We start from the raw sequence: 26,479 nt of genomic DNA, 5'->3' as shown, positions 1-26,479 counted from the left end.
CCTTTGATCCGCGGACCTGAAAAGCAATCCCTAGCAAGCTCTTTTGGTGAGGAAGAACTTTATGGATTTTTGAAGATGATCAACAAGAGGGAACTCAAGTTATCGTGAAAAAACCTTGGTGCGGATGGTTTGGTTTGGCATGATGCACACCACATGAAAACTTAACTTCATGTCGTGATCAAGTTTCATAAAGATTGGTTGAAAAAAAGTAGGAGGAATTGATGAAACGATCCTAAGACGCTTTTTATTTTACAGGGCCTTTGGCGAGGTGTAATGAAAAAGTTTCATAAATCTCAGATCAACTGGAAACGATTATAAGATCCTTTTCATCACATGATCAAATATTCACTCAAATTTATCGTAAAAAATATTGAGTAATTGAATACTTTTGGAATGGTTCTGTATATATCATCTAATTAACCTCCATCCAGAAAAATAAAAATCATGTTATAGAGATTAAACCTACAAAAGTTCATAAACATCAGTTAGAGGAAATATTTTTGTTTATATTTCAAATCATGGTGATTCAGCATACAAACTTTCATAAAGATCGGCTGAAAAATGTTGGAGGAGATCTCCGGACAAGATTTCTATAGAGAAAGAAGCAAAGGGGCATAACTCTTATTCAAATCGTCTAATCAAAACCCCGTTCAGGAAAACACAATTTCATATCATGGTGATTAATCCTACCATAAAGATCGACTGTGGGAGGAGATCTCCGGTCAAATAAAAGTTTACGACGGACGCCGGACGGACGGACGGACAGCGCCATTCTTTTCTTTCGACGGGCGTATAAAAAAAGGCACAGGCCGACAACGACAGGAACTTCAGCATGGTGCGGAACGATATTAGTGTGACGAAAAAGTAAAATTTCACCTTGCGAACAAATCGCAAATTGGTTTCATGATCAACAGCTAAACGGCGTAGAGAGTGTAACTGAAATTAGCCCTGCAGATAGCGAAAACATGTGAGGAAGGAACAATGAAATCTAACAAAAATATTGATGAATGGGGACGTACAGCGGAGAACATACAGAAACAGTACAACGAACTAAAGAAACTGATAAATCGTGTGTGTGCAAAAAAGTAAAAACGGCAGCATTTCTAACGGTACATGCACGAAAGCAAATCATAATGTCACCACCGAGGGCAGGTGTACGGGTGAATGTCGCCGTATCGAACCGTTTCATTGCACTGGATCCGCGCAACGAATATGCTCATAACAGGAGTTATGGGGGTGTGATTTTGAGCAGCGATACACGTCAAGACAAATGCGTCAACTTTGTCCGAGACGCATGTTACAATGCAGGGCGTATAAACGTAGTGAACAGCGGGATAAACATTTGCTCTACAATACCGGTACATTTTCCATTGTCAGCCTGCAACAGCGGTGAAGATAAAACTAAAGAACTAACCGTCAAGTTTGTAGGGTATAATAGTCCGGAGAAACAGAGGATTAGTCCCTTTTACGTGTATCGCATTGCGTTCGAGGCGTCCATGGGGAGCTTTTTGGGACAATACAATGTATGTGTGACGTAATTATGATATTTTCAGAAGCAACGGATCGGGTCATAGCTGAACCTGTATTCGAAATTGACGCTTTTAGGCATAAATGTAATATCAGAAATGGGGAAGCCATACTTAGAAAAAGTCAAAATTTAAAGTTCTCGAAATTGATATTGACAACCTCAGATTGGTATCCACTAGTCAAACCGTGTAATATTTGCTGTGTATTTGCCAGCGGCCACTAGATCTAATGACGTTTTTTGATAAATATGAGCGTACGGTTCATATCAGAAGTTCTAAGACAGGGCACGTTTAATCTATTTATGTTCAAAGTATTTGCGAGAGGCAGGTTTTGGTCATATATTAATAGGAATCTCGTGACTACGACCTTGTTGAATAGTGTGAAGATTTAGACGAATGTGAACTCAATGTATCTCATCACAGTCCTGTAATTTGTACGTATGGCTATTATGTAAAACGTTAGATTTCATTTGCATGAACGTATACGACGTGCATGCAATAAGTTAAAAAGTGGTACAATGTTCTTAATTGAGAGTGGTGCACACCCTAGTGCTGTAAACCCAGTGAATACTGATAAACTTAAAATAATCTGTGTATACGTCAACACTCTATGGTTGTGAGCTTTGGGTTTTATCTAGGAATGAAGTGCTTATGTTAGAATGAGAATATAGATTTATTGTGAAAGCAATTCAGGGATTTTATCTTTTCAAAGGTGAAACTCTATATAGATGTAGACACGTAAATATAACTACAAAGGTGATGTCATAATCTCATTATAATGTGATGTATGTATACTACTATGTTGGAGTCTTCAGGTCAGAACTATTTACAACGGGCAATACATATACAAGGTCCGTCATAGACGAAAAGAGCCGATAATGGAATTAATTCATATTTCTCATAGATAAACTGAATAGTGTGTCCATTGTATCCGTAGTAAGAAATGAGTGTGATAATTACGCCAGTGATGGATAACGTGTTTTGTTTATAATTTAAAAGAACTCGCCATTTACCAACTATTATTTACCATTTGTTTAACCTTACTATATGGATTTCACATTCACAGAAAGGATTCAATTTGTTTTGAGGATTCATTCACGATGAAAGGATTGGAAATCATCCGCACTGCAATTTGTTTTGAAGGAGTAAGATTATCTTGGTATATGACAAAATCATATCTTGGTAATGAATTATATACCAAAATACTTGCATTTGTTTTGATCTTAACTATACGATATAGAAATATATATGAGCATGACAAGTCGAATGCATATCAACAACACTTTTTTTAACAGCACAGATATTATTTTTGGTACCTAGTGGTACTAATACAAACGCATGTTAAGTACATGGTTTATACTCAGCCTGAGAATTTTGAAAGAAACATATATCATTAATGCGTGATCAACGATGCAAAAATTAGTTTTGATCTTAACTATACGAATAGAAATATATATGAGACTTGTATCATTTTTCCGCACTGAGAGGGAAATATATACCATTAATGCTTTAATAACGTGTTTCGTTTTTTGTTTATAATTTAAATTATTTCAGAGAACAATGCATCAAATTGTTTTTGTAAAACTCTTCGTATACACGGGGAAACAAAGTGTAAGTAATCTGATCCTTAACATAATGAGGTCACCTATATTACATAAATTATCATTTTATTGGTGTGTAAGAACTATCAATATTATGTTTATCATACGTATTTTGACAAAATTCAACGATTTCTACAGAATGATCAGGATATTAACAAATTATGTCTATTTCCCCTATCTGACTTCTAATCTCCCAGCCCCGAAAGCCACGACCCACTGTTTATTAAAAAAACAAGTCACCTTTACTCAACGATGCTTCAGACCATTTATTCAAAATGCGAACATGCCTACAGGTGGAGCAGATTTTTTAAGAATTTGTTCCTTCTGGCCTCGACCTCTCAAGCACCACAATTTTGGCAAAATCTATTCATAGAATCATAGGGAATATGATTTTAATGCATTTGCTCTATTTTTCATATTAGCTATCGCAATTCCTAGCCCTAGGGACCAAACACCACTATTTATACAAAATTGATTTTCCTTAATCCAGGATTGTTTAAAACCCATCAAATCTAATCATTCCTGCTAAAAGAGTAAGATCTAATAAGAATTTGGGTGTTTTCCCTTCCGGTCCAAGGTCCATGATCCAGTATCTATTACAAAAATCCTCGCAACCCGAGAATGCTTGAGACCAAATTTCAGTAAAACTCAACATTCCCGCAGAAGGGGTAGGATTTAAGATTATTTGCTCTATTTTCCCATTTGAGTCCTGTACATCTTGCTCGGGGTTGCAAGAACCATTATTTATAATTTTGATTCCCTTTTATATTCGGACCAAATTTGGGCTAAATCCAGACATTCTAACAGAAGGAGTGCTCTTGTTATAGGAACGTGAACATCCAAGAAAGGTCAAACGTCAGTACAATGTATGGCTGTGAACTATACTGCAGCATATTTCTTGAAAAATATGTCAAAATCAAAGAAGAAATAAAAGGAGGGAGAAATCATAAACTTTGCACGTCTATTAGCAACCCTGTTTTTGTGTTCAAACTCAACAGTACAGGTTAAAGGCCATTGCAAAGGCGTTGCTTTCAGATAAATTAATGACATTTTGTCGTTTTAAAAAAAGAAATTAATTGACCACGTCTATCGTATTAACCGAAGAAATTTTGAAATCAAGGACACAACATACTATTCTTCATCAGTCGCTTATCTCTCGCTTACCACCAAGCTGTCTGATAAGCGGATGATTTCAATTCAATATTGTGATTTTTCTATTTCTTGATAGCAACCTCTCTGCATTCCCAACATATAGTTTAAGCATGTCGCTGCTGATTCGATATGTAATTCCCTATGTCCTTTAGCTAGAAGTAATCAAATGAAGATCAAAGTCGTGGCAGTGTTTCGAAAATGCAGGTTGATTAAAATAATGGGAATATCTAGCGGTCGTCATAGCATTTCATTAAGGAATATTGTATTTCTTTGTACGATATGAAGAATGTTGCTCTAATCCTCCAATTCCAGGAGGTTAAACCTTCCTTTGATATTCGGTTTAGAATGTGTATCTACTACGTGAAACAATGATGTTATCTACGAGGGCGATACGTCCGCCATATAAATCCTTCCATGGAGCATTTAAGATAAATGCCATTACATATTATATTGATTATAATTCAAGATGTTAGGGATATAATAAACAGTTGCTCACCTCTGTGTAAAATTCTGAATTTCATTTTCTAGGCGTTTGACCTTTTCTTCATCCGACTCCTCCCTGATGGATTTAAAAGAAATGGAATTTAGTCAACTTTTTCTGTTAAATCAACTAAATAAAACGCGTTATACCTCACCGTTACATTTACATTATAGCATGATGCTCAACATCAAAATTTCAAAATATGCAATATTTTCCTAGTTAATTGCTTATCTCCATGTAAAAGAGCTATTGATTATAATACTTTGTTATGACGTAGTTAGTTTAAATCACTACATTGGTTTTAAAATAGAAAGATATATAATGAAAGTGCCGACTTTCGTTTGTTGGTATTAAATATATCTTACTATATGGAATGACTAGTATGTGGACTTTGAAGAACTCCATAGAGCTCTTGACCAAACTTTAACTCCCTCTTCTAAAAAACACATTTCTCCTATAATAACATTTGAATTGCCCACCCTGTTCACAACCATAACCTATTCTAAATTGAAAGCATGCCTCTGTTCTCTATTTAAGAGAGCTTTCTTATCCAAATGAGGCGAACGGCAATATAAATATATGGTTGTGAACTATACTGAAGCTTGTTTTGATATATATATATATATTAAAGCAGAGATATACAGAGGACAAAATCATCGAAATGATCGAGATTCTGACAGACTATCGGCAGACCTATGGGAAACAACTGTTCCGTCTGTGACTGGATAGTTTTTGTTTTCACATGAGGCTTAAGTCATTGAGAGCTTATCACAACAGGTCACAAAGGCCTGAACACGTCGTTTAGTTTCAGATGTAGTGATGACGTCTTGTCCTTTGATAATAACAAATTAATTGACGATGTCGTTCGTATATATATCAACCAGAATCGGAAATCAAAGATACGACAAACTCCTCTACAGTAGACGCTTATCTCGATCTTTTCATACAACGAAACCAACATGGACAGCTTTCAAGTAAGCTGTGCGATAAACATAATGATATAAATTTCAATATCGGGAATTTTCAATTTCTGGATAGCAACACCCAAATTGATTAGATATTCCAGGGTCTGTTCCCATTATTATAACGCATGCATTAATAGAACACGCTAAAACTATAAAAATATTAATTATACGTCAAAATATTATTTATTTCCATGGGTTACTAAAATGGCAGATATGCTTATTAAAAGTGTATATGTACGCTAAAAATACCTTGTTGATCGCTCATCTCCAATACATACTCGTCCCAGAAACCGTTTCATGTCTTTCAACGGCGTCTCACTTTGTTGAAAAGAAACATCCTCAATAACCATCGGCTCGATACTGGAGTACGTCTTTGATATCCCTGTTTTTGCGGCTTGGACGATGTCAGCTTTACATGTGGCCTTGATACAGGCATCACGAGAGGCTATATCTTCCGTAACTTCTGCAATTTTTGCCTGGATGTCACGCTGTTTCTGCTCTAGTATCTGACGATTCGATGCTTTGATTTGCCTACATTTAGTCTTGAGTTCCTTTACCAACGTATCTACATTGGAATGAAGTTGGTCTCCTCTTTTCTCAATTTTCTCCATAAGTTCTTTACATGCTCCGTCATAGCCTAATAATTCTGCTTCTATTTGTTTTGCCATTTCCTTCAAAGGACCAAGGATGTGTTCTTCGGTGTTTTTATTCCATTCCAGAACTTTCTCTTTACAGACCTTTAGGTGACCCTGTAGCATTGTTAGTTTATGTCCAGCGTGAAATCCTTCGTCAACAATGCACTGCGAGCATACCACGGCTTCATCACATCCGTCCTGACGGCAGACAAACGTAGCTTCTGTGTCTGGATGTCTTGGACAAGGCGGATCTATCACATTTCTAAGATGAACTTGTGCCATACCTTCAGCCATAGTTAGCATTTACCTGAAATTATATATGATTTTTTATAAAAAGAATTATACTAAATTGTTGCGTTAACAGATGATTAAAGATAGTAGATTGAAAACGTGTGTTTTATCTGTAAAACATACTTCCTGCAATATCAAATACCGAGTGTAGAACAGATTCGTTAATCTAATGTTACTATTTATTTTGTAAAATGTCAATTAAATCACCTAAAAGCTTGACGATATTGACATGGTTGACAGAATTGACATCATATTCGATCTCTGTCCTGCTAAATCCAAAGGCGTCAAATTTACACATTTATTTCAACAACTGCTAAATGATTTAAGTCGCATTAACATGCTATTTGGTCAATAATGTGCTGGAATGCAAGCAACTGCTAGCCAATTCACTTAAATGCTACACAAGTGCTACCATATCCACAAAAACATTTTATTAAGTGGTAATCAAGTTGGATGCTGCAATAACGATTCTGTTTTATACATACTAAATAGATCTTTTTTAAACATGACATATCCAATGGTCCCATCACAAGTGATCCGTTTCAGTATTGGTTTAGGCATTGATATATCCGTCAATGCGGTATCCAATTTGTTCGCACTTAATTGATCCCGTCTGCATTAGGAATATTATATAATGTCTGTCAGGTAATGGTCTTAATATGTTCTCTTACAAGTCAAATATACAACTGCAGTTTTATTTGTAAGAGCGTCTCATACATATTGTACGGAGCCCGTTAACTGACATGCTCCATACTTATTTTATTTCGTTTTTTCCGAAATATTATTTCGTTTAAACGAAATATTAATTCGTTATTTCGAAATATTAATTCGTTATTTCGAAATATTATTTCGTTTAAACGAAATATTAATTCGTTATTTCGAAATATTATTAAACGAAATATTAATTCGTTATTTCGAAATATTATTTCGTTATTTCGAAATAGTATCTCGTGTTAAGAAAATGACATCATTTCTTCGGCAGCTTTTATTGTTGTCATGGAGGAACAACGTTTAAAACTGATAAAATGCTACTTCAAATTAGGCTTGAAACATAATGACATTTGTTGGATTTTGAATCAGAGACACGAAATCAATCTTAGCAGCAGGCAATTAATCAGGATTCTTCACAAGGAGTCATTGCATAGGTATAGAGAAGGTGCTGATATTATGACTGTTATAGATTTCATAGAGTCTGAATATAAGGGATCAGGAGTACTGCATGGATATCGATGGATGTATCAAAAAATGAAAAACCATGGCATTCAAGCAAGCAAGGAAGAAGTCCGTCTGTTAATGGGCATTCTAGATCCAGAAGGAACAGAGCTCCGTCGAAGACATAAACTAAAGAGACGCCTTTAATGCTCTAAAGGACCCAACTACATCTGGCATTTCGATTCTTACGACAAGCTGCGTCCATACGGAATTTGTATCAATGGATGCTTTGATGGATATTCGCGCAAAGTAATTTGGCTCAATGCGTACTATACCAGTAGTGATCCAAGGATCATTGGTGGTTACTATTTAAAAGCGGTGGAAAAACTGGCCGGTTGTCCGCTCATTGTACGTGGTGACAGAGGCACAGAAAATGGGCATGTATGCGAGTTTCAACGTTTTTTTTCGACGCAATGATAATGATTCTTTCCATGGTGAGTGTAGTTTTATGTATGGACGTAGTACAAGCAATCAAAGGATCGAAAGTTGGTGGGGGTTCTTACGAAGGGAGTGTATGGAATTCTGGTTGGCTTTGTTTGACCAAATTAAGGCAGATGGTAAATTCGACGGCGGATTTATTGACAAAAATAGCATACTGTTCTGCATCCTGTCACTGATTCAGGTACTTATATAAATATCTAAATCTGTAAATAGTTTGTTTGACTTTTTGCACAGTCACTTTAGAAAGTTATGATACATGTATCTGCACTTGAATATTTGTATTTAAATAAATAATAAATAAACTTTATTTTTTACAACAATTATGAAACAAGTTATATCAATCACTCATATAAATATTTGTATTTGAAAACATAATCCTATTGTAAACAAAAAGACAATACGCCTGAATAAAAATATAAAAGAAATCGTAAGCAGAGGTATGACATTGCTAAAATGTGGTGCTAGATTTTTTAAACTACCAGCATATATACAAATACCAAATGTACGAAAAGTATTTAGGATGTACATTTACAATACATCCGAAACGATTTTCACGCACAGGTTTCACAAATATTTATAATTAATCGAAAATGTTTAATGTCTTAGAGAATCGTAAAAATGGTACAAAAAAGAAGGTAAAGTTAACATGCATGATTCTTTTATCTTTATTTAGAATGAGCTGGACGAAACAGCAGGAGTGTGGGATTCTCACGTTATTCGACCAACTACCAATCCCAATGTTCCAAGTGGGCGACCGAATATTATGTTCTCAGTTCCTGAACTTTATGCAGTTGATGATTACACGTGTGATGTAGATGAGAATGACCTCCAAGTATGCAATAATAACGCATTGTTCCAAAGTGAAATACCCTGTGATGTAGACGTATATAATATATGCATACAATTCATGTCTGAAAATATATTGACATTTGCAAATGATGCGTATCAGGCTGTTGACTTGTATTCCAGCTTAAGACAGTGTATACATCATCTCCTAATGTAATTCCTCAAGGGAAAAATTGAGTTATCATGGCAAATGTCGTTAATGTATACCCGATTTCTGCTTTGGAGACTTTATTGTCGAGAGTAAATCGCACCGAAGACACCTAGTTACTTTAGCATGAATAGATTTGTTAGCTTAAATAAACAAGAGGCCCATGGGCCTTAACGGTCACCTGAGTTTTGATACATATATTTTAGCAAATTTGATTCCCATGACCTTGAATTAAGGTCAATGTTGTTCACCTCAACATACTACAGGCTCAATATCAGGTCTCTTGACATTTTGCTTAGCGAAAAGAAGTCCTTTAAAGAGTTTAACATATTTGACCCCATGACCTACATGTAAAGTATGGGCAAAGTCATTCATTTCAACATAGCTCTTCATCTCTGCATGCTATTGGTCCAATATCAAGTCACTGCAGCTGCTGCCTAATTAGAAGAAATTGTTAAATTGTTGAAATACCTGGAATCCCTTTATCCCTGCATGCTACAGTCCAAATATCAGTACCCTTTACTTTTTCTCTGAGAAGATGTAATTTAGAGATTTTTTTACTCATTTGACCCCTATGGCCTTGACTGAGGGTCAAGTTCTTTGAACAATGTTGAAAGCCCTTTATCCAAGCATGCATACAAATGTCAGTATCCTGAGCCTTTTAGCTATTGAAAAGAAGTTATTCAACGATTATTAACTCATTTGACCCCTGTGACCTTGAAACAAGGTCAAGATCATTCCTTTGAACAAATTTAATGCAAGTGTACAACAGACCAAATATCAGTACCATGGGCGTTTTGGTTCTTGAGAAAATGTTGACTAAAAATCTTAAACACATTTCACCCCTATAACCTTGAATCAAGGTCAAGGACATTCACTTGAAAAACTTCAATTGCACTTCACCCCAGAATGCTCTGTTTCTAAAATAAAGTCACTAGGTCTCTCAGTTAATGAGAAGATGTTGTTTAAAGACTTTATACACATTTGACCCTGTGACCTTGAATAAAGGTCAAGGTCATTCTCTTGAGCTCCTTTGATAGCCCTTCAACCCAGCATGCTACATACTTAATATATAGTCTATAGGCCTCTTAGTTATGGAGAAGATGTCGAAATGTGAATTGTTTACGAACGGACAGCGCATGAGGACGGACAAAAGGCATTTAAAATAGGTCACTTGAGACAAACCGCCGTAATTTAACGATCTCATGTGATAATACAACTAAATCATCCTCATAATTCTTCATGTTCACATCAACTGAGGTTTACAAGAGTATCATTGCACCAATGCACATCACTATTGACCCAGCACAAATGATGTCATTTCAATAAAATGATCAGTTACTGATACACTGGAATAGTAAATATTCAAAAACAATTTCAGAAGTAGAAAGACTTACCCTCTGACGTGGAAAGCAAGTTAATGTCACTTATTTCAACATTTATTGCCATCCATTCTTGAATGCTGCTACCTAACACCATAGCCCTTGACCTCAGTGATAATGAAAAGCTATAGTAAGTGATAATTTAATTGTATTAAGATTTTTAAAACCCATTTTACTGACCGGTGCCCTTCAAAGTTAGATCAATCAATTGATCAATATTGATAGCTTGTATCCCTTATCCCAACATGTTTCAGATTCAATATTATTTCTCCCATCATGTCATGTGCTATTTCACATTAACATCATTGTATAAATGTACCGACTGCTGGATACCTATACCTAGTGGTATTTGTATATGACCTTAAAGTTGAACTTTGACCAGGACTAGCGCATGTACGTTTGTTTACAGATAGTGCTTGCTTGTTGATGTCAAATGTCGATGGCAGACATATCACCATGCTACATATATATATATATATATATATTGATATATGTACCTTGTACTTGCATTAACATATTCTGCAATTTTACTGCTGCCGACTCATATTTAAACTGGTCACATGACTTGTGGTTGTGGATATGGTATTTTTCACTCTCGTTATTTATTTCTTGAAGGTGCCATTTTAAACTTTATTAAATGACAAATATCATATTTAACACACACCTGTTGTGCAAGCTCTGTAACCATGGACCTTTTGATTAATGAGAAGCTGTTCAAGAATTTCTATGTAGCTGCAATCTGTGATCTTTAATGTAAGTCAAGGTCGTTCATGTAAATAAACTTGCTTATTATAATGCTAGTCTTTAACCTTCGCATGCTACAAGTCGAATATCATGAGCTTTGCCATTAAAATTAAAGAAATTGTTAAAAAAGATTCACAAAGGCATAAACTTGTTTGCTCAACGGGTTTAAACTACAAGAGAAAACAAAGTACAACAAAACTGATTCAGAATGTTTATTAAGTAACAAACCACATACCTGATGTTAGTTGGGAAGAAAAACAAGAGATCCCAGAGGGAGCTTGGCGCCCACCATTGGAAGTTCTTTGTCAATCTATGACAGACTGTTCTTTCCTCTACTTTTCTCTTCTTTTTTTGCTATCTCAATAACATGGAATTTGAACTAAAATGATCCTCAAGAGAACTTATCACAAGATATGCAAAACAAACTTTCTTTTATATTGCTATATTTCAACTTAATAGACATCTGGGGAAACAATGTTATCTGTCATACAACATCTACCGCTTAATTCCTTGCTAATCATAATTAGTATTCTCCACTCAGATCTCTAAATGCCTTTTTCTTGGCTACTTTTAACAAGGGGACCTAACAATGAAATTGAAGTAAAAAGGTTCAATCCACAACAATTAAGGTACCAAGGGGTAATAGCATATGAAATTTGAGAAAGATACATCCAGTACTTTCCCAGAAATAGCGGAAACAAACTTTTCCTTTAAAAATCCAAGATGGTCGCCTGTCGGACGATGGTGGGCTAAAAATATACTCTATATGACTCAATAATACAAGTACATCATTTTATCATAACAGCATTGAATGTATGCAAAATAACGGTTCTTTTCATTCCTTCTGAGTCAGTGATTCACTCTTCAGCTTTGTGTCCAGTAGCATATCAGAAGTCAAATTAGTTTTGGAGTTTCGATTCAAACAAACTATTAAGTGAACAACAGAGTACTGATGGCTTATCTTCTAGTAACTGAGTATTAGAACTCTGTCTTTCAACACATACAACTGTGTACACTGTTAAATGAATATACCATTATTGTACTATATGAATATAGTCTTTGGAACATTATTTCATTAATAGGTTCATGCATATTGGAAATAATCAAATTTAACACATGAAATAACAACTTTAAAAAAAGATGACAAACTACAAAATGTTTCTCATGCATTGCATATGACCTTGCTCATATGATTATAACTGAAAAATATATAGTTATTATCTAAATCTGTTGAAAAAATCTAACATTATAAGATCAATATTTAATGCATAGCTGTTGCATCTAAAACATCAGTAGCATAAAACACTTCCTAACCTAAGAATAACAAGAGGCCCATGGGTCTTAATGGTCACCTGATTAGAATTAACTTTTTCGTCCGAGATCTTATTGATATTAAGATGCATACAAAGCTTCATCAAAATTTGTTCATATTTACTCAAGTTATTGTGTTCACAAGGTTAGATAGGAATAACACTACAAAGGGCCATAACTGTAAGATATAGTTAAATTGGCTCAATTGTCGATCTCGTCCGAGATCTTATTGATATTAAGATGCATACAAAGCTTCATCAAAATTTGTTCATATTTACTCAAGTTATTGTGTTCACAAGGTTAGATAGGAATAACACTACAAAGGGCCATAACTGTAAGATATAGTTAAATTGGCTCAATTGTCGATCTCGTCCGAGATCTTATTGATATTAAGATGCATACAAAGCTTCATCAAAATTTGTTCATATTTACTCAAGTTATTGTGTTCACAAGGTTAGATAGGAATAATACTACAAAGGGCCATAACTGTAATATATTGTTAAATTGGCTCAATTGTCGATCTCGTCCGAGATCTTATTAATATTAAGATGCATACAAAGTTTCATCAAAATCGGTTAATAATTACTCAAGTTATTGTGTTCACATTATACCTCATTAATGTAATTAAATCTGATGATCATGTTATCAGTGTTTGGTATTAAGCTTATTTTAGGTTAATGATTAAAACATCACCTGAATGCATTGCTGTTATTCAATATCAAGGTAAACTTAGACAGAATGCAACTGCTATGTTCACATTAACTGTAGCCAAAATCGCCATTGGCGACTAATTCTTTGAAATTTTCTTTCAAAAAAGTGTACTTTCATAAGTTTGCTGAAAATTCTTTCAAAGGTTTTTTTTTCATAAATCTTTGAAAAATGGCTACTTGAACATTGTTCCTGGTATGAACATAGAATTACATGAAAATATTGTACAGTTCCTCTGTATCTAAAACAAGCAAATAATTTTGTTTGTACAAATGCACCAGTTGCTTGTAAAAAAAACTTTAACTGTCTAAATGAATGAACTTGAACAAGATTTGCCTTCATGGCAATTGAACAGTTTGGTTATGAGACCCTTATCAGGCAATACTCATTTCCATGCTGTACATGCTGCTCAGAATAGACTCCCATTCACTTCTGAAATCTGGAAAATTTACATAGGCGGATGGTAACTCCAGGGAAGGTCCACATGTGTGTATAGTAGGTATCCTTCCTTTACCATAACGAACCTCAAAGGTGACATCGATCTTATTGACACATATCACATCTGAGCCGGATAGCAACCTGAGTAGTTACTTCAACTGCTCATTATTTCTACCACGAATAAACCTCTGAAGAAACCCGAAACTTGCATTTTCCTCCTTTGTAGATGGTGAAGATTTCAACAAAGAAATCATTTTGGATATACTTGGGTTTAATTTTTCATACAGAGTACTGATTGATGCGATGTCAGGTAGCAGTAATTGGAGTGTGTTTCCACTGACACACCTCATCGCGTCAAGTGCATATTTCGGTTCTTGGATGAGTACTCTATGTGCAATCTGAATGATGGTAGAATTCATCTCTTCTTGCTGTGGAATTCTATGACACTGGAATCTGTCCAGGATACTGATTAATTCTTCTTCATCACATGAAGAACCCTTGATGGCAGATTCAAGAACTTCTTTCTCCGACAGTGAAAGGTAATTCAAAAACGAATCCTTCAACTGTTGTGGGGATACAGCATCTTATCCATGCAAAATAGCTATTAGGAATACTGGGGCCAACCGAATAGGTAGGTATCTGTGGTCTGCAAAACCCTTTAGTAAAATCCAGCCAATAGCTTCCCATTCATCAAGGCTGTAATCATTTGTCAAAACTGAGACTCTATATGTTTCACCTTACTCCTTAAGCAGAAAGATGTCCAAAACTCTGAATACACATCTCTTGATACTCCATCAGCATCTTGGCCTTTCTCATTTACAAAAGTATATGACAAATTTGCATTTATGGCACAAGGATTCTTAAAGTGCTGAATTAGTTCCTCTTGTATCATTGTTCTATGTAACTTTAAGATGCTTGGTTTCACTGTAACTTCTTGTGGTACATTTGGCAAGTTTAATTCACCTTGCTGGTCATGTGGCTGTGACTGCCCTTGTGTTACATTTGAAAAGTTTAACTCAGAGTCACCTTCCTGTTTCAGGGGTGAAAGTTGCCCTTGTGCTACATTTGGCGAATGAAGCTGGCCTTGGTCTACAGATTCATGAAAAAGATGATCTGCATCAAAAAGTGTTTCATTGGAACGGCTTAATACATCACTCTCAGAAATATCTGTTGTAAATGAATGCATACTTGGCAAATCAGACTCCATCATAGAACATGTATCATCAGTATCTAAAACGTCTGGCAACTCTTCAAATGCATCGGGAAAGTTGCTACATAATGCATCCATATAAGGGCTTGTATCAGAAAGGCAATTAGTTGGCTTTTCCTTGTTCTCTGGTTGTGTTTTCTTTGTGATGCTGTTGTCTGTTGAGTTTGGAACAACTGGAGAACTTACCAGATAGAATCGAAGCACCTTTAACTTGGTTGTTTCATATATCTGTTTGACTGTCATTTTGTTTTCTTGTTTTTCCTGGACTTGATTTGCAATATAGAAGTTGAAATCTTTCTCGTACCCCTTTTTAGATTTCCAATTGGGGAAAAAGAGTGTTTTAGCTATATTCAACAGTTCAGAAATTGTTGCACTCACATCAATGTCGACAGTTCTGGTACCACCTCCATTTGGTGATCTGACTTGTTTCAGCGTAGAAGACCCATAGGTATGAAGCCATCCAAGTTCAATTTTTCTGGTCATTTTTTTTTTGCATTTTTGTTCCCTTCTTGGGGGACAGATCTTCTCAAATGTTCACCAACTTTTTTTTTACCTTGGCCTTGTAATTTTGCTATCAGCCGGTCGCGTAATGTTGTCTTTCTGTCTTTTGAAGTTTCTGATTCACTGACAGTAAGTTGCTGCTTTGAAAAAGCAATTGCTGCAAGGCAATCACCATACCGAGGTAAGTATTTGCTCATCTGTTCTGCCGTCATATTTGATACAACAGTTACTTCAATCTGAAATAAAAGAAATAACACATCATCATGAACCTCAAGCAGTAAGACACATATTGATTATTACTACAATTCCCTACCTGCAGCTACAATTAAGCTAACATACACTAACATGATTTACAAAGAGAGTATCTCAATGTTAATTTGGGGGAAACAAGGGACCCAGAGGGCCTGTATCGCTCACCTTGATCTTTCTGACCAAGAGTTGTATCTGTCTTTGCATGTGTTGCCCCACACTCCCTCTGGGGTCAATACTTCTCATTTAGAGAATTTCCAATCCAAAACACCTTTTTGTTCCTGAGAAGATGCGTAAAGCAATATATGGCCAAATTACACCTTTTGGGCCCTGCCACTCCAGCCCAGGGTAGGGTGGGGGTTAGCTTGACAATTTGTACATTTTTGAATCCTCACCTACTGCGGATGCTTTCAGCCAAATCTGATCAATAGCCTTTCATTTAGTTCCAGAGAAGAAGATGCTTAAGGCAATATGGCCAAATTACACCTTTTGGGCCCAGCCCCTCAGGCCTCCTTGGGGTCAGCCACTTCCTGAGGATGCTTCCAGCCAAATTTGATCAAATTCCACTCAGTAGTTTATAAGAAGTCGATTAAAGAAATTGTTGATGGACGGACGACGGACACTATAGTATTTCTAGAGCTTTGGACCAGGTGAGCTAAACACTGCAATGTTATTTTTTTGACCAGGAAATTCTATTGCAACATGAATTTTTTGAAAACACTTATGATTACTTCAACTTTACATTCCTAAAACCTTAGCATTATTCCTTCAAGATCTGTTCCTACATACATGTAAGAATAAATGGTTCCAGGAAAATTCCTCACAGACTGACTGAAAACTTTCTTAAGATCATGGAGAGCTAAAAAGCACAAAATACATTTGCTGTCTTAATGATATTCATAGGTCAGTATAGCCATTGTGATATTTACCTGAAAATGAACTATAATACCTGTATTCAAATTTCCCCAGGCCCTCTGATTTTAAAGTACAAATGTAGTAGTTATATACTATTATAAAGAGTTAGTCTTTTTTTCTTAAATGAACACAACAAATATCCTATAACATAAAAATATTTGCATTTATATAGGCCAGCTGACCATGAAACTTCTACGGTACATCTACATTATGTAGGTGATAAAATGAGTTCAGTGACTGGCTCCTATTCTTAAGAACATTATATAAATTATGATAGAATAAAAATAATTGTAAAGAAATCAATCAATTCAGCGCTGGGTGTACCCCGGTATCAACAACTCAGCACAACTCGGGCTAAGAAATGAAAGAGTTAGAGAAATGGCACTAAACTGGTATGATTTTCTACATAGCAACTGTGACCTTGGCCTTGGAACCCTGTATCCATCTAATAAATAAACAGTGACCTTGACTTTTACCCTAGAAACCTGAAATACAGGTACTGGTACTTGTGTTTTTAGCAAAATCTGTCAAATGATGGAATTTAACTAGAAGGGACATAACAGACATGGTCAAAGCAATATATATTTATAACCGTACCCCACCCCTCATTTTATGGTGGGGCAATTAGTACAGCATTAATATTCCTTATAATATGATATAGTACTTACGCCGTCTTCTGTCATTCTGTTGATGGTGCTTTCTTCCACACCTCTACCTTTTGAAAATTCTTCCATCCTGAATGTAAAATGAAATACAAATTTAATAATTTATGTATATAAATGGAAACTACATTGAGCTACATTGATGTAAAAAAAAATCTACAATTGCTCAATTTCACATCCCCTATTTTATCAAGACTTGTATTGTGGGAATACAGCTATTGAATAGTATTTAGATATAATTAATTATTATCATATTAATTAATTCAATTTAATTAATTTAATTTAATTATCACATTATCATATTATAACATATTACAGATGCCCATGTTATATATAGGCCTACATATGTATCATGACACACCCTCTACTATAGTTATTAAAGGTGCCTGGATTCAAATACTGTATAACAAAAAAGAGTATGACATGATATAATGTACAGTATATATATCACAGGAACCTGGGCAGCAAATTTACAAACATTGACCTGTTTACTGAAGATGAAAGCTATCAAAATGCGCACCAATGTCAGCGTATAGTGTATTTCCATCGTTTATAAAATGTGTTCCTTGATTAATTACAACATATAAAAGTCTCTTTTAATACTGATACGTTATACTGACCAGCTGGAACTGTCGAAGTTCAACATCAGAAGCCGATCAGTAATCCTAGCTACACATAGATGAAAACTAATCAGCTATTAATTCCGTAATTTCATTACGATACCACCTTATTGTAAAGTGCGTCCGACGGAGGATATACTTTCTAGATTATAATACGCAAATGCCCAACAAGATATTTCAAATATCCCCTATATTTCACGTAATAAAATAACAAACAAATCACAACTTACCTCACACACTTCACAGCAGTTATATCCAGTGACTAAGTTGTTTTTTTTTTCCACACAGGAGAGTTCCTAAACCGCCGACTTATAATATTATTTGAACAAAACATTATTTCGTAAAAACGAAATATTATTTCCAAAAAACAAAATAATATTTCGAAAAAACGAAATAATATTTCGTTTAAACAAATTATTATTATTTCGAAAAAACGAATTATTATTTCGAAAAAACGAAAAAAACGAAATATTATTTCGATAAAACGAAATAAAATAAGTATGGAGCATGTCAGTTAACGGGCTCCGTAATATTGCGAATACAAAAACGTCTACATTTATTGTCAATGTTTGCAACAGTGGTGTTCTGGAACATGATGCACCTAATGTACGCTGAAGTTTGGGCGACTTGTCTTGTAACGATCGCGATGCCCTTGGCAGGTCGGCAACTGCATGACGCTAGGCGAGATCCATTGTTAGTCAATATAAAGCTTAGCTTGTCTATGAAGACCGCTCCACTCACTGCGTATTTGTAGACCATTACAGCCTGTATTGCGTTATCGGTAGTATTTACAAACATGAATCTTTTAAGGGGAAAAACAATGCAGCATTAAGCAGATATGATTAATGTCTTTTCCCTTGACATCATTCTGTATAACGCGCATCATTTGTGGATGTTAGTACATTCCATTATTATTGGTGTTAAATTAATGATTATACGGTTCAATCCTTTGAGTGACCTCCCCCATATCGTGTATGCACCGTTGGTGTTATTAAAAGTAGTCTGTCCTCATTTCAAGCTGATACATGCTTCCTATTGTAATTCGATGGACTTCAATAATGGTTGGGGTATAATTCAATTTACTATTCAAATATGTGTGTTTTTGTATGTAAGTCATAGCAGACACGAAGACCACACTCGTGTCTGCAGTGAGACACAGCTTACTTGAAAGATGTAAGAATTAAATTTGGGCAATTAATAAAAAAAATCCTATATGTCAGACTGAGCATGTATGATATTTATCTACATAATTAGTTATTAAACATAAGTATTTCCCATGTAAAGACCGCCGTGATTTAAATGGATTACCATTCAACACAATCATTATGAGTGTTATTGTATACAAAACCGACGCATTGTCCCACGCATAATTGTCAAAATTATTTGTCTATCATACTACCACTTCTTGAGTACATTAATGTTAATACCTGCAAAAAATGAAGCACACTAAGAGGACACTGCAAAACATTTGCAATTGTTAAGGACTTCTGGGAGGAGAGAACAAAATCCAGGATAAAATCTCACATGACTGAACAGAAAAAAAATGTATTGATAAAAGCGATCTTATAACGCTCTTATTAAGTTTTGATTCTACTATATAATACAAGCGCTTTTAATGTGCTGAGATAATAATACACGGCAAACCTTTTGGACGAAATGTATACATATGTAAATCTTAACAAGGTTACGCCCACTATTACAACATGTAAAAATGTCTACACGTAGAGCCTTAGTTTACTTCCTTGTTTACAACCGTCTTCATCGAACCTTCTCACCCCAAATATACAATAGATGTGACATATGCTGGTTCAGTAATGTGATAATTTAAACTTATTTATTTATAAACAATGACATCAATTAAAGCAGGAGTCAGCAGAGACCGAAAATATCATGAAAGCGACGGTGAACAATGTACTGTTAATCCTAACCCATTTACAAGGGACATTGTCTAACGTCCGATATAAATCAGTCTCGTGGAGGAATCCCAAAACGGATTACGGTTGATCCTTACTGTTGAAGTGTTTAAAGAATCGTTCAATAATAAATATGAATATATATAGATACATGAAGTTGTTGGTCCTACCTTAATGGCGTCTGGAGCTTCGGAAATTACCTTTATCTATATTTAGCCTCTTTCCGCGAATAGCGGAACAAGGTGAGTAAGTGTAACTTGTAATCGTTACTAAAGCGTTCCTATTATCTCACAGGGGACTGTCTGGATCGATATATATAAATATGTATATATCCTACTTTGGTAGGTGATTCACTATGTAGCATGGCATAAAAGTGTCGCCATTATAAATAAAGGCAAATTTAAGTTAAAAAGCGTGTGTCATGGAAATTATACACAGAATAATGTTGAATTTCCCATAGAAACCACTAATTTTACGGAATTTATTTCAAACTTTGCCTGATCTTGTACTATAAATTGCAATAAAAACTTTATACTTGAATTTTCATCTCTAAGATTTAAAAGTTCTGAAGGTCCACGGATACAGTGAACTGACCATATGCCAGAGTAACAAACCTGAAAGATTATTCATTATTCAAAACTCTATTGACTATATGTATACAGATAGTGTAAGACAAAAAAAAGTGAATTTTTAACATTTTCATCAGTATAAGGTTTATATATTGTTTGTTAATAATTTCAGAAAATTATGATTATCTTTTATAACAAATCGTAGTACTGTGCTTTTCCAGCATTTGAATAATAATACTTGTCAAAGATTACGATAAATAGTTGATTGCAAATTTTTTTTAAGCTCATGAGAAAAACAGACCATCCCGTCAATAAGTTCAGCATAATACTGCATATATCAGGAATAGGAATTCTTTTTTATCACCCTGAAAATCGATAACTAATTATGTTTTCTAGCCGCAAACCTTAAACTATATGCGAGTTGCCTCCCTTGATTCATTGTCGACGAAAATATCTTGACCATGTTTTTGTGGTTTCCAGTTTCTGTCATATCTGATTATATAGTGAAGTTGGAGACCATAACAACACAGAATGTCTGTTTATTTTCAAGTCTATATTCAAATGTGTTATCAATTGTTTGATAAGGACCAAAATAATCCCTATATATTTAGGTATGTACAAATGAATGCTCAGTGTAACGTAGCTAACGTAAATCATCGCAATGACCTTTGAACCTGTGAGAGTGTGATTTATCACACGGCGAGGCGGGTATAAGTTCCAGACAGCACGTGCGAGAAAGTGTCCACTAATTAAATAATGGATGACTCTAATTAAGACTAATAATTGTATATCGAAGTCAGTGTATAATGGCAGGATTGAATGTAATCACAGAAAATGAAATTGGTGGTGTCGGTTAAAAAACTTATTGATATCAACTGGCTTTGGGGGACGTTTGATTAAACCATGGAGATGAAAACCGAAGAATTCTTACATTTTATCAAACAGTCTTGCAATAACTTTCTGCAACTACTGAGTGAGTATGTTCAAAATTCGTCAAAATATTGTACAAATTCTTGTTAGAATTGTAACTGAAACAGGAGAACTCTGTTACGAAGGAGTATATTGATATGGTCGCCGGGAAGTTGAAAGAAGAATTGCAGATCGAGATTTGAAAAGAAAATGAAGAGCTTGTGAATTCCCTAAAGTGGAGGATAAGCACTTTAAAATCTGACAATGGGGTATTGATGGAGAAGGTCAGTGTGTTAGAACAAAGAGAGACCGACTCGGAAGCTTTGATAAACGACCTTGAGAACCAGCTCAATGACCTTGAGCAGCATGGCCGGAAGAATTCTATAAGGATAACCAGTCTGCCTGACCCGTCAGTGAAGGAATCAGTGGAAGAATGTGTTAAGAAAGTGGTTGACTTCTCTAACACACAGTTGAAAGTTCCCCTACGCACGGAGGACATCGACATCTCCCACCGATTAGGAAGATTCGACAACGCCAGTAGAAGAACTGTTATTGTCAAGTTCACACACCGACGGAAAAAAACGACATCATCAGGGCTCGGAGGACACTGAAATTTATTATAGAGACAAAAGGGAACCAACATATCCAACTGGAAAAATCTCAAGAAATAGCGATAACAAAAATTTTATACGGATGAACAATCGGAATATGGACCACGGACGCAGGGCGATGTAAATAGCCCACCATCATCAGATAAAAAGCTGTTGTTTATGTTAAACAAGTAGCATACAGTTAGTCACAGGAAACATTTGGTTTACCAAGTAATGTAACTTGAACTACATTGTAAGTTGTGCATATCATTCACTGCTATGTTAATAATTTTTTTTAAAGTTGTGAATTATGAACATTTTTCTGGTTATTGAGAAGAAGTTGTTTAAGTATTTTAACACATATGATACCCGTGACCTTGAAAATGGGTCAATAAAATTCATATTAACAAAGTACAGACCTATTATCATCATCGGCCTTTTGGTTAATTGGCAAGAATCATTTAAAGATTTTAACATACTTTATCCCTGTGTCCTTTCAAGTGGATCAAGGTAATTCCTATCAACTAGACATTGAATCAACTTACTGATTTTAAGAAAAGATTCCCCACTTTCAGTGATATTTCACACCAAATTTGATTGAAGCCCCTTTAATCATTAAGAAAGAGTAGCATTTTGAGGCAAAATATTGACTAACTTTCCCATTCCACCCTCCCCAGATCCCTAAAGGTCAAATCATGCTTTATATGCTTTACATCAAATTTGATTAAAATTCATTCAAAATTTAACATGAAGAAGTATTTCTAATTTCAGCAACTCCCCATATCACCTAGGAGTTATATCAAAATTCTGAATTTAAGAAATTATTCCCCACACTCAGTGACGTTTCAGACCATATTAAGTTGAAATCCATTCAAGCATTAAAAAGGAAAGGAGTTTTGAAGGAAAATATTGTCTTATTTTAAATCTAATTTCAGCACTTCCTCTTTTGAAGTCCTGTCCCTCGACCCTTAGGGGTCAAATAAAAATTATGATTTAAGAAAGATTTACCCCAGGGGGCCGAGACCAAACACTTACATAAAAAGTTGTTTCACACCAAATTTGGGGTATGTCCAATCATTCCTACAGGAAAAGTAGGATTATAAAGAATTTGCTCTTTTACCATTATTTGGCCCTGCCACTAAGACCCAGGGGGCCAATACCTACCATTTATACAGAATTTATTTCACTTTATCCAACAATATTTCAACCCATTTGAGCAAAATCCAATTAATCCTACAAGAGTAGGATTTTAAGGAACTTGCTCAATTACCCCTATTAGGTCCAAACCCTCCATCTCCATAGGGCCGAGACCCATTGTTTGAACAAAATTGACCCGCTTCGCCAAACAATGCTTCAGACATAATTTAGACAAAATTAAATTGTTCTAACAGGAGGCTTAAGAACTTGTTCTATTATCCCTATAAGGCCCTGCTCCTCAGGTCAAAGGAGCTTAGACTTACCATTTACATAAAATTGTTTACCTTTCACAAAACAATGCTTAAGACGAAATTTGGGCAAAATCCAATCATCTCTAATGAATCAATAGGATTTTATAGAATTTATTATATTACCCCTATTTGGCACAGCCCTGCCCCTCCCGTCCCATGGGGCGGAAAACTACCATTTATACAAAATATATTTCCTTCACTCAACAATGCTTCTGACTATATTTTGCTAAAATCCAATCATTCTTAAAAGAAGAATATGCTTCCAAAATTTCCTCTTTCTTTCCTCACCATGCGGGCCCCTAAGGGGCCAAGACCCACCATTTATACAAAATTTGCTTTTGTTTCCCTTGGGATGCTTCTGACCAAATTTTGTTAAAATCATTTAAGTTGTTTATGACTAGTAGGGATTCGTATGAAAAAGAAGATGGACAGATGGACAAACGGGCGATGAACAGATGCTGTGGTATGTCATAAGCATATAAATGATAGAGTTTCTGGTTGAAAACATCTTCACTGAGTTAGGTGATATCATAAACAAAAACTATTGGCATACCTATTGGAACTGACTGGGTTTCTCTCTTGACTGAATTATTATTGTTTTCATACAAGAACTTACTGAAGAGCTTATCAAAACAAGTCACAAAGGCCTTGCAAAGTCATTTAATTTCACCATCAGGTACATTGATGAAGTCCTGTCTTTATTGATCATGTCCATCACTGGAATTGGAATTAACAAACACAACAGATTTTTCTACATCAGCTACTGATCTTGATCTTTTCCTACCATAAAATTCAACATGGACAGCTTTCCATCAAGCTGTATGATAAACGTGATGATTTCAATTTCCTTATTTAGAATTTTCCATCTCTGGATAGCAATATCCCTGCATCCCCAACAGATGGTTGATTAAATGTCTTATTTGATTCAATATTCAAGGGCCTGTTCCCATTACCATCATTTTTGTGTAAGAAGCTGTCAACTCACGGACAAACTCACAACACAGAATTTTATGCAAGTTGATGAAATTGTGGGAAAGTTTTATGGTCGCATTTGTGATCTCATTGAGAAATATTCTATTTTTTGGTGTGATATGAAGCTGAATATTTTTGATACTCATTAGTTTACTTGTTTGTTAAATTGTTGTACACATTCTTCTCACTGGAGTGTGTGACATTACATACTTAGATTTACCAAGGTTTACATGGCGGGTGTCGTCGATGAAGCAAAAGATGCTTATTCTTCCACAACACACCAGGGCTCCTATTCATGAAACCATTCTCGTGTTCAAGCATAAATTTTGTACTCAAGCTTTATGTCTTGCTTAAGTTAAAAATTGATAAATAAGACTGATTTTTCTGAAGACTTAAAAACAATTTTGAAAGGACTTCATGACAAAGCTATATTCAAAGTTTAAATTTGACATTTGTATTATTTCATATGATGTAGGTGAATTATAAAAAGTTTACTTGAGCACAAAATCTATGCTTGAGCATGAGAATTGTTTCATGAATACGGGTCCTAGATTTCTTCTCCTTGTACTTTTTCTGGAGTCTGTGTAAATCTTTCTTTGGTTCATATTTGCCCTAGAGAGACCAACAACAAAACAACACCGTCTTCAGAGTCTGAACAGGTTGCTAGGCATCTCGCCTATCCTAATCCAGTAATGGCAATTTATCTTCTCCTACAGAATTTTATCATATGGAATTCTCTCCTGCACCTCAAACATTTAATCAGAATTACTGAAGAAAACTTAATCCATCATTTTATTAAAAAGTTTATGATAAATTCAGTTATTGAAAAAACAGTCGGTGATAATTGTTGGTTAAATTCATTTTTAACAGAATTAAGCATGTATCAACTACCCATGTGAGGTCATTTTCTTGTCTGAACGTATGGAACTGATGTACCAAAAGTGACTATCTAAGTGATTGTGACAATCACAATGCACCATTATGACTGGTCACATAAATATTGTTTTCCAAATATGATTTGGGGAATAAATTCTATGGGTAAGGGAAATAGCTTACTGCAAAATTTGTAATTATATCATATTTACCACATTTGAAGCCTCACCATCTTGGTAATTAAAACTACAACAAGGTCAGCAGTCATTAAGGTATACTGTAAATTGTAGATTGAGCATATTTAGTTAACATTTCCCACTTTTTACACATGCATGTGTACATGTGAAATGAAAATCATTTCTGCTCCAATTTCACTAGAAATAAATAATTTTATTGTACATGGAAAACTGGAAAAAATCTCACCTTAAATTGAACTTCAACACTTGAGTATCCAATTGATCAATAGATGGTATTTATAATAAGCAATGAATTTCAATAGCAAGAGTTTTGAAATTTTCATTCAAGACTTAAAACAACACTAAATTAGGTTGAATGTGTAACACACTGTTAAACTTTCATAATAAAACATGCATAAAGATATTATAGCACATGTAGTGTGTCAAAATTCCTCTTCCTGTACTTAATTGTTCCACTTAATTAAGTAAGATTTCCATTCAAAATTTAACAAGATCATCAAAACGAATGGAAATTTTGGGGTTTTTTCTGTGTGTATTTAGTCTACAGATGTGATATTATGTCCAACAGACTGTTTACCATTAGGCAATATACCAAGTAATTTTAACGATCAAATTGTTTCGAATGGTCCCAAGGTGATAACTGCCATTCTCAAGGTTATCATGCATCCATCACTGCAACCAGGTCCATAAAAAACACCTAGTAGAATTATTTTTTGTAATTGTAAAAGTACAAAAATCCAGTCTGAGGCCCAGTGACCTTAATTACACAAAATTAATGTCATCTGTATCCACCAATCTATTTTGTATGATATGCATAACAATTTGGGTCAATGGTGGAAATCATATAATTGGAAGGCATCCAATTGAACAGTTAATTGTATATTAAACACTGTATCTGTCAACTGTAGATATCAAACAATGAGACCATACATAAGTAACATAATGAATACAAGAAATATCTGCAATTGAC

At 34.9% G+C, this 26,479-nt stretch overlaps 1 protein-coding gene across 1 annotated transcript; it reads right to left on the bottom strand.

Moving 5' to 3' along the window:
- Positions 1-4,771: 4,771 nt before the first annotated feature.
- LOC132558685 (uncharacterized) lies at positions 4,772-20,121 on the bottom strand. The gene is made up of 3 exons (XM_060223281.1): positions 20,103-20,121; positions 5,975-6,667; positions 4,772-4,838 (listed from the first exon to the last, which is right to left on the bottom strand). The coding sequence occupies exons 2-3, from the start codon at positions 6,661-6,663 to the stop codon at positions 4,772-4,774; spliced, it is 756 nt and encodes a 251-aa protein (XP_060079264.1). The 5' UTR covers positions 6,664-6,667; positions 20,103-20,121.
- Positions 20,122-26,479: the final 6,358 nt, after the last annotated feature.

Source organism: Ylistrum balloti, unplaced genomic scaffold, assembly GCF_031769215.1.
Source record: "Ylistrum balloti isolate Yb309-2 unplaced genomic scaffold, AGI_CSIRO_Ybal_v1 Utg370810, whole genome shotgun sequence".
In the NCBI taxonomy this organism is placed as follows: domain Eukaryota; kingdom Metazoa; phylum Mollusca; class Bivalvia; order Pectinida; family Pectinidae; genus Ylistrum; species Ylistrum balloti.
This window is presented reverse-complemented; position numbering and strand designations above follow the sequence as displayed.

Coding starts and splice junctions, on each gene's coding strand:
- LOC132558685 (XM_060223281.1), bottom strand. CDS start 6,663: ATGCTAACTATGGCTGAAGGTATGGCACAAGTTCATCTTAGAAATGTG. Junction 4,839..5,974: donor GGAGATGAGCGATCAACAAG/GTATTTTTAGCG, acceptor TAAATCCATCAG/GGAGGAGTCGGATGAAGAAA.